The sequence below is a fragment of the Amphiura filiformis genome, chromosome 1, assembly GCF_039555335.1.
Source record: "Amphiura filiformis chromosome 1, Afil_fr2py, whole genome shotgun sequence".
In the NCBI taxonomy this organism is placed as follows: Eukaryota; Metazoa; Echinodermata; class Ophiuroidea; order Amphilepidida; family Amphiuridae; genus Amphiura; species Amphiura filiformis.
This window is the reverse complement of record NC_092628.1, coordinates 70,447,271-70,457,672: the sequence shown is the minus strand read 5'-3', so window position 1 is coordinate 70,457,672 and position 10,402 is coordinate 70,447,271. Positions and strand designations below refer to the sequence as shown.

Below are 10,402 nucleotides of genomic sequence, written 5' to 3'. Positions count from 1 at the left end.
TATATAGTGATGGTATCGCTGTTCTTTACTCGCATGTACATACCCAGCAAGCTTAAAAACAATTTACAGAAAACGTTTCATATCAATTTGTAAGCGCTCTTTAGCAAAGTCATAGTTCATTGAATTTACAACCGTATGACAAAACAGGCGAAATCAGTAACTTTTTGCACAAGATTGGCAATTTAAAGAGAATTGGCCATTGCTCATTCTAATCCGGAATTCTAATATGGCCAATATAAGTGTGCTCTTTCATTTAATGACACGGCATTGTCGGGACCGGGTGCGAAGTCTTTGTCAGCTCATCTGTTGTTTTCGAAGAAATGGACATTTCACGGCAGTCGTCTTCTTCTTAGCAGGTGCTTTCCAGTTTGGAAAATGGTCATGGTCATGGTGGATGTGTGAGTGGGGGTATGGGAGGGGTGCTTTCCAGTTTGGAAAATGGTCATGGTGGACGTGTGAGTGGGGGTATGGGAGGGGTGCTTTCCAGTTTGGAAAATGGTCATGGTCATGGTGGATGTGTGAGTGGGGGTATGAGAGGGGTGTCTGAGGGGAAATTTGGAAAATTTGCAAAATGAAGGTCCAATTGAAGCCATTTGGTGCATCATTTTTACACTATATATCATTGCTTAAAAAAAAAAAAAAGAAAAAAAGGGGGGCCCGAACTCAATTTGCAAAGTTGTAAATGTTACACTGACACTTAATAATACAGGCCTAAGACTTGAGATTCGCAATTACAGCATGCATGGATCGATGTTGAATTGAAGTCTTATAGCATGAATGGTGGCTTTCATAGTAGACATGCAATAAAATACCGCAGATGTATTTCAAAGTTATACATACTTATAGAATTATAATTAAATCTATTGTAGTTCCTTTAAAAAAAGTTGACGGTGTAGTGTGTGAACACTGGAAAGCGCACTTTGCATGATATGCAACTTTTTGCAGACTATGACAGCTTATGACGTACAACGTATACGTAATTAACCCACTCGTGCATATGGTGATGTAGTCTACAGGTACTGCATGAATGAGGAATAGCTAGGAATGGTACTGGAATTTGGAGTCACTATTTATGAAACTTTTTGTTAGTTTTCATTATCAGATTTGTAGATCTGTTAGTTCAAGTTCATTTGTGTGTTTTGACTATACACATATTATGGATATATACGTAACTCACTCCACTGGAATATTCGGGACACATATTAAATCCTTACTGCAAATGAAAGGAGGTTTATATAACAAACTTGATATAATTTCTTTCATAAATAAATATTGCTTTTGTTTGCAATTACGTGTATTACATTTACATACGATAACACATACACAAACAACGGAATATCGTTTGCATTTGTGGCGATCGTCTAGGCTGTACCTGCGTTTGTTCTTGTATCTCATTTTATTTGTGGTATTTGGAGGTACGAATTTGGTAGAGGCACAGCAGCTTACAGCGGGATCACCTGGTGTATGTACAACTGTTGTAAGGTACGTGTGCTTCCATTTGATAATAGTTTCCTACTTTAAGGCTATCTAGTTAAGTTTTTAAGTTCTACCAAATTTTAAATGCCCGAATCATTCACAGCTTTTCAAATGTTTATCGTAGATATACATGTACAAGCCGGGTAGTGTGGTTTTAAGTAAATGGTTGCCGCTATGATCAAGATAGACTTCCCCGTAGTCCACTTGTCCATTGTGCCTTTACTCTGGCTATTACATTATGCATAAAACTTTTGTATTATAAAAAATTTGTATTACTTTGTGTACAATTGAATAGATATTCATATCTAATCTTTTCAGTCACTGTACTCCCTCTGTTTGCCAGCTTCCCAAGTGGATTTTTACTCTGGTTACGCGATCCATAGGCTTAAACTGGTAGATCCCAAAATCATAATTGCTCAGTAAGTGAGTCCACATTATCATTATGCCAAGAAATGTATGTTCATTTACGCGTACTTTATATTTTACTGCATGTCAATTATATAAACTTTTTAGTGACCATTTATTGAATACTTAAATTATGATAAACATCAATATTAGGGCCTACACTTTCGAGTCCAACTGAATGCGTTCATCATGATTTAATAATATATTTTGACAAAAATGGTAGCAAATTGCTGAAAGGAATCATGAAAAAGTATCGAGCACATTTAGTACTTACTATACCGTTTCTTGATTCTTATGTCAAAACAAACAATTTCCACCATGTTCGTCAAAATCGGAGTAAGTTGAAATGTCTGCACAGTGTACAATCAAAAATGTGCTGTTCAAATTTGTGCGGCCCTTTGTGACCTCTAACGGTCAAAACCTAAAAAAAAATGCTTCCACACCTTAAAATAAAATTTGTATCATGTACTTGATGTGGCAATTATCATGCTTTTATCACTAACTGCACAATTGTACCAAATTTTGGAACTTGGCAGCTATACTATATAATACGTTTATTCGCCACGTGATATACGATTTCGGTTGCAAGAAAACATTTGCTGATTTTCATATAATTAAAATCAAAACATGTTGTTTTGGTCAAAAGATTAAGTTTTGATTTGATGACTTCAACTTATTTTTACAAATTTGTGGTTAATTTAACAAACCGCGGAGAGAAAACACTGCCCGGGTAGACACTCTTAGTATACACAATCGGACTTCCTGAATGGGTCATCTTTAGGAAATGGGGCGGTCTGTTGCAAGATATATGTGTTGGTAATCATGATGAAGTCATTCATTGTTTTGTGGCAATGCATGAACAATACAGGCATGACAGGTATACGCATAATTTTATCATGATTTGCATTTTTTAATGGTTTTGGACCTGTTTAAACTATACGTTTGGCACACATTCATGGGCGCCTTTTAAATAAAACGCTCTAAAAGGCTTCGGAAAACAGTACGGAAATGCTTTAATATGCAAATTTTCCTACTCGCTGCGCTCGCAGCATTATATAGACCATTTAAGGTTTGCAAATTGGGATCCCAAAAATTTGGCATGTGTAAAGGGGACTGGCCAAAGATTTTTGGGCGGGCCGAGGTCAAGCTATTTTTGGCAGGTCGGGGGGGCGATTTTGGCGGGCCGTTCGGACATTTTCGGAAGGGGGGCTCATAATTATTGCATGCACAGCCCCTTACAATTCTGGTAAATCTCAGTATAAAAATATAATTATATGGAGTACCCCAAGGATCAATCCTGTGCCCATTATTAGGCCCTATTCATTTTGTATGTTATTGACATCTTAAAGACTTCCATCATTCATAAATTCGTCTTGTTTGCCAATGATACTATATTGTTAGTAAGTTTTTAGCGGGTTCGCCGTCGAACAAGTTTAGAACTGTCAAGCTTTCGGTGGTCCCAGGAGTAGCTCTGACTTCTTCAGGACAAAGTACCTCGGAATGAGACATGTAGGCTGCCCCTTGCCTATTGATGGCTCTAAAAAGAGCCGTTCACTGAAGATTGTCCCTTGACAACAGAAGGGACAAGAAGGGCGGGATATCAAAGTTCACACTATCAACAGCAGGAAAGTGCCAATTATAGGAATGATCTATACTTTTTGGCAGCAAAAAAGATACATCACACTTTAACAATGCATAATAATTAAAATTATTTTATATTTCATACAGTAAAAACGTGTCTTACGTTGAGTCATACGTGTCATACGTAGAAATACGAAGAACAAAGGCGTGTGGATTTTTGAAGTGGGACACGTGTACATATTACAGGTAAGGCCAAGATCTACACCATGTACGCACATTGAAAGCAGAATTACAATGCTTGAATTGTTTTTTTAAATGTCCCATTTTCAGACTCTCCAGCAGTTGCTGAGATCTCCAGTTAGGATCATGCTCAATTTCATTAGCTACAATTTGTAAAACACCCAAAATTATAGCTCTTTAGCCAAAGTTTTGAGGAAAATGAATGGTTATACCTCTACAACCTACAGGGTGTCAATAAAAAACAGAACCTTCATTGCGCCCTCTTTGTCTCCTTTTTCTGGAAAGTTAATCCAATATATTTTGGTATGTAAAGAAACCTTTATTCATTAGCTTTAATAAACCGAAACAAATATTTCAATCGGCTCACAACTTTTCAAGATGTGCTCTTTTCAAGAAATGTACCCGTTTTTCACTCTGTCCACGGAGGAGGTTACTTCTGAAGTGAGTTTACTGTGTTGCTTATACCCTCTACCTGGTTAATGGTTGCCTCCTTGACGAATACAGGTTTCAGCCCATGTCTTCATTGCATCAATTGCATTCCGTACCCTACTTGTGCGCCGTATACTTGCGAATGCAGCAGTAATACGGTTGCGAAGATGTTGGAGGTTCATTTTAATCTTTGATGTAGCCAAACCTCATCCGTGGACACAGTGAAAAACGGGTACATTTCTTAAAGAGGGGATATCTTCAAAAATTGTGAGCCGATTGAAATAATTGTTCTGGTTTATTAAAGCTAACAGTTTAAGGTTTCTTTACATACCAAAAACAATATTTGATCAACTTTTCAGAAATAGGAGAAAAAGAGGGTGCATTGATGGTTCTCTTTTTATTGGGACACCCTGTATAACTTGACCCATTTTAAGAAGTTCTTAGATCCCAGATTTCAGGGCTCCACGCCACACACCTCTACCACAAGCATCGAAGTAACATTGACGGTCGATCCAAAGATCGAACAAATTTGTTTCCGGTGCAGAATCGGGTGTATTCCGGGAGGCACTCAAGTTCAGTGCCTCCCAAGTTCAGTACACCCGATCTGGATACACCCGATCTACTATAAAACATTCTGCACCAGAAACAAATTTGTTCGATCTTTTGGATCGACCGTCGATGCTGCTTCGATGCTTGTTATTAATTAATGAACAAACAACTTATCAATCAGAATTAATGCGAAATTTATACTTTTCAATATCAATACAGGCAAAGATTTATAATTAAACACAATTAACAATAGTCAATGGATTTCATGAATAATGATCGATCAAGCATCGATGGTCGATCGAAAGATCGAACTAATTTATCGTGTTTTTTATCAATTTCTCCCATGGTGCAGGTGTTTAGGATATCTTGTGTTTGAACCCAAGCTGCCACATTTTAATGTAACAGCTGTTTTGTAAATATTGTTTCCCTTTTCTTTCAGTTTGGAGTCACGGTTTGCTTATAGGATAAATAACAGGTCCGTGGACAGCGAAATTCACAAATGTTGCAAGGGATGGGAACAAGTAAACGGTGAATGTACTAAATTAGAAAGTAAGCTGAAATTATATGTCTAATAATAACTGCAATAATAATGATGATGATGAGAATAGTGATGATGATGATATATACACATCAAGATGTTTGGAGATATGTGACAAGACCATGTGTTCCATTCATTTACATGAAATACAAGTTTAACTAATAGGTCTGTAATTCTCAGGTGAAGATTGTACTCCCTTCTTGTATGCCAGTGACAAAAGCTTTTCATAGGATGATCGAAAGAGGGCTTAGAGCAAGAACTAGCTATGTCCATTTGTTTTCTCAATTACATGTTACTCATTTCGGTAACAAGTGGCAGTTAATTCTGCCCTCCATAAGAAAATGTAAGTGACTTTGGGCGTATATGCATGGTCACTTGCCTCTAACTAACTGTTCAAGTGACCATGCATAGGCCTAATTGCATATATCCCAAAGTCACTTGCATTTATTATGGAGGGCATAATTAGCCGTCCATTTGTTGCCGAAATGAGTAACATGTAACTTGAGAAAACAAATGGACATAGCTAGTTCTTGCTCTAAGCCCTCGAAATACAGTTTTCATCATCAACTGTGCTTTCTTTTACCTAAATGAATTCTTAAACATAATTATATGTAGGCCTATCAGTGGCGTAAATATTTTTTTCGGGTTTCGCGATTGTATAGGTGGACTACTGGACTTTCACGGTTCATCTTTATTGAGTTGGTCCGTGGCTAAAAAATCTGTCGAACCATGCGTCATGACATAATTATGTTATATTTCATATTTCAGGAATGGATCCAGCCCCAGTATCACCATGTATTCAAGGCATATTTGACTGTCAAGTCAGGAATTACACATCTTGTATCGAGAGTGGCTCATCCTACACGTGCCAAGATTGTATTGCAGGTTTCATCGATGCGGGAGATGTCTGCATTATTGGTATGTTGTGTTTATTTCCACATTAATCATGTTATTGAATCCCTAAATTCACCAGTATTTTGTAATTATTATTTCACTCGCCTCTTCGACTTAGACAACAAATCTCATCAAATATATTGTATATCTATACTATTAAAGTAATGATATTAAAGTGAAACGCGGTTTGTCCACTTATTGTCATTGACAGTAAATCATTCTGATCTTAAAATAGATAAAATACTTTTCAAGGTTCACTATTTCTTTTTTTTCAGCACATGACAAACGGGATGGTCGCGGTACAAGCCAATCTCCAGGTATGTCACTCACATAACCATCTTAAAAACCTCACATAATTATGAATGTTTGAAGTCTTTTGAAAATGTCGCAAAAAGCAAAAAACCTAGCAAAATTGAAGTTCAATACTCATTAACTATATGCCTATCGTCATCTCTAAACACTGTTAGATCTGATCCTCGTAAACGATCTTCGCCAAATTTCTTTTGTACTTTGTTTTTCATAATAGGGTCCTCTGGTCCACAACCATATGTGATTCCCGTCATCGTAATAGCTGTCTTACTTGTAGCTATAGTTATCACCCTGATTGTTGCATGGATCAAATGCAAACATAAACTCAAGGGACACAGAGAGAAATATCTCCGGAAATATCAAGGAAGGCAAGAAACAAGGTATCTAACGAAAATGGTTTTGACATTAATGAGAAACAGACACAGGTTGTAGCTGTGCAACGAAATAGTATTTTCCTCAAACTATTCCAGTTTATAAATATTTAAACATCGTTGAAGCCTAAGTACTCGATGAGCAGCATGGTTTGTTTTTGGTAGACAAGCGTTTTCTCATTGGTATCATTTATTTGTATGATGTATTACAATAACATTATCCACCGTTACTATACCAGCGGCATAATATGCAACACAAACTTTATTTCTAGCATTATCAGTCGGAAATGCGTTCTACATTACCTGATTACACCTATAACAGGAAATAATAGAAGAGGTGACATGTTAACCTAGACAATGAAACCGTGTGGGGTGATTTGTTCTTCCCAGTAATATGATTCACCTTAGCTTACTTCAGCCTATATAAACTAAGTTAAAAAAAGAAACATTTCACAAGGTCATATCTTAAAATCCTGTCCATCAAAATGAACCAAAATTACACACAGGTTTGCTTCAATACTCTACTCTAAATATAGGTCAGTAATTAAGCAGTTTGGTTACTGACTGTTTGGTTACTGACATGTGTTTTGAATAGAGTATTGAAGTAATCATGTGTGTAATTTTGGTTCATTTTGATGGACTGGATTTTAAGATATGACCTTGTGATTCACAAGTTATGAAAAATTACAAGTTTCTTCTTGAGCTCAGTTTATAATTGTTAGCTGATATAATATTTATATTTTTTATTATTGTGCCTTGGATCAAACTCGTATAAAATCTGATGGTTTTGCCATTATGCCGCTCTGTATTTTTCTCATGTTGTTGGATTATGCAGTTCTCCGTTTCCTTTTGTTGAGTTCTCTTCTGTGCCTCCGGCTGCGGAGCACTGCATGATCTGACTCTTGGAATCATTTTGCTTTTGATTTGATTCTTGTTTTTAACTTATTTAATTTTGTTAATGCATTGTTGTTGTTGCCATTATTATTTGTACTTGATTGGAGTTGCATAGTGACTCAGGGTGGTGGACTGGTCTGCGTTTTGCCGGCTCCTTGTTTTTGCTCTGTTTTCTTCTCCCGGCTCGGCTCCCCACCTAAGAGTTGCTGTGTGCTTCCAATCTTGTGCAATGTACCCGGTCATTTTCTTGCAATATTGTGTATGTGTAATAGTATGTTTAAGTTAGGCTATATATTGTTTTTAAATTTTTTGTTCCCTGGGTTTTATGTTTTGTAAAGCGCCCAGAGGCTATTTGCGTTGGGCGCTATATTAAATCTCTCATTATTATTAATAATCTTAACCAATGTTGGGATAATAGTAACACTTCCTTATGTTAGGCCCTCGATCCTCCATTTTCTTTTGTGATGCAGAACTTTGATTCATAATATATATACAAATGTTATTTTTCCTTCTTTTAGTTCAAATACCCAAGAGGAGCTGAGTACACTGTCAGAAAAGCCTTATCAAGGAGACAGGAAAGGTATATAAAACATAATTACTATATGATGAAACTTTTCATATCTTGTAATTTAAAAAGGTCTACCCTGCATGACCACCTGTTGTTTTAGTAAGACCTTTCTGGATAATTCAGCTTTCTTAACTCATAACGTGATGCGATATGCAGGAGTCCGTATCTCACTGCCTGTACAACTTTAACTTGCTTGTCAATGTTGATTTCCCTAACAAATATTCACTTTTTGTATTCATACAGCATCATCTACTGTGAGTAACGAATACAAAGATTTGGAAGTCTACTTGGCACCAACAGTAGCAGAAGGTAATGGGTATACAGAATTACGACAGGAGAGCAAAATATTCAATAGTTTGGACACAAGACCGCTAAGGAGAGCACCTAAACTTGGAGATTCAAAACGTGAACCCAGTGAAGAAAGCTATGAATACGTGGCTTATAAATCAAAGAAGGACAAAAACAAAGATCACATCCTCTCAAAACCTGAAACTGGCCATAAACCACAGACTAAACCAAAACCTTTGACTGAAATAAAACCAAAACCTAAACCAAAACCTTTGACTGAAATAAAACCAAAACCTAAACCAAAACCTTTGACTGAACTAAAACCAAAACCTAAACCAAAGCCAAGTACTTCTTATACATATGCAGATCCAGTAGAAAAGTATCCAATGAATCTGAATGTGAATTCTTTGGAAAATGCAAACAACAATGGGTATGAAGGAATACACAAAGTATACTCTGGACGGTATGTAGATATGAATAGGGGTAATGTGGAGACTTCAGATGTGTATGAAGCAATGGACGGACCTGATGATGCTACAGCCACCTATCTAAACATGACACCTTGAGCAGAGTTGGATTCAAGATAAGATTGCCTCAATGCAATTTTGATCAAGCTTAGTGTTGTATTTGTACGAAACACATAATATGAGCCAAGACAATCATGATTTTCTGCACAAAATATTAACTGCCTAACCTGCTCCATCAAATATTCAACAAGCATTATTAATACTTATTTCATAAAACATTACAACACTCAATTATTTACCCCTTAATGGCTATCTCCAATATTATCTGCTTATCTTCAAAAGTTGACCATGGTTTCTGAATCCGACATCCTGACTTGAGTGAGAATATAGTATACACAATGTATAGGTAGGTCTACATATACAATTTTGTCATACGTTCGTGTTAATTATCCGATCTTGTCATTATTCAAATGCTCTACCAGTTCACTAGCACAATCAATTTTAATCAATTTTGATCAATTTGAGGGTGTTCTGGTTTAACCAATCACTTATTGTCCTTTAAGGAACAATGAGTTGGATGGTTGGATCCTAATTTCAAGAACAACAAACACAAAAATGTTTTTAAAATATTCTAATAAAATTTAAAGGAGTATTTCGTGATCCTAGCACCCTCTTTTTGTGACATTTTTCAGTATGCAGTTTATGAGTTATTCATGATTGTGTACTACACTGCTCCAGAGGCCATTGTGTGTACTTTTGTTCTGGTATACCAGAACGTTTTTCAAATTTCACGATATTTTTGCTAAACGAATTAATCTGCAAGAAATTGATTGTACATAAACATTATGTAGCCAGAGCTTTCTTGTGGTATAAAAATCTCAACTTTTTTTGAGAAAAGTGGGGGATGAGGCTGTGGATCACGAAATGTGGCTAATGCCCCTTTAAATGTTGGGTTATGTGAAGGTCATGAAAATCTTTTACATGAACACACACTCAAACATTTAAAAAATACTGTCAAAATGTTTTGGCAAAATATATTTGGGCAAACATTTTTGGAAATATTTTGTCAACAACTCAATAACATTATGTTAGAAAATTTTGCAGCAAGTTTCCAAAAATGTTATTTAAACATCTTACCCTTTTATAACCCTACATTTAACTGTTTTCTGTAAAAGTTTTGTGTTCACTGGGTATGCAGCTTCCTGTTTTCTATGATTCAAGCTTCAAACATTTTGATTGTAGTTCAAATCAAGTTTTCAGGAGAGTAACTGCTCTCACCTCGAAAGTAAAAGCCTTCAGTTTCTGTACAATGTAGTATTATAATGTGTGTCATCAGTATTACATGCAAACTCATTTTGTTGATCACATCACATAATAATGCTGGGCAGGTTAC

At 36.2% G+C, this 10,402-nt stretch overlaps 1 protein-coding gene across 1 annotated transcript; it reads left to right on the top strand.

Annotated features, from left to right (window-relative positions):
* Positions 1 to 857: 857 nt before the first annotated feature.
* On the top strand, positions 858 to 9,119 carry LOC140152357 (uncharacterized). The gene is made up of 8 exons (XM_072174664.1): positions 858 to 1,482; positions 3,610 to 3,708; positions 5,120 to 5,229; positions 5,987 to 6,136; positions 6,388 to 6,429; positions 6,639 to 6,801; positions 8,205 to 8,266; positions 8,498 to 9,119. The coding sequence occupies exons 1-8, from the start codon at positions 1,073 to 1,075 to the stop codon at positions 9,106 to 9,108; spliced, it is 1,647 nt and encodes a 548-aa protein (XP_072030765.1). The 5' UTR covers positions 858 to 1,072; the 3' UTR covers positions 9,109 to 9,119.
* The last annotated feature ends 1,283 nt before the right edge of the window (positions 9,120 to 10,402 follow it).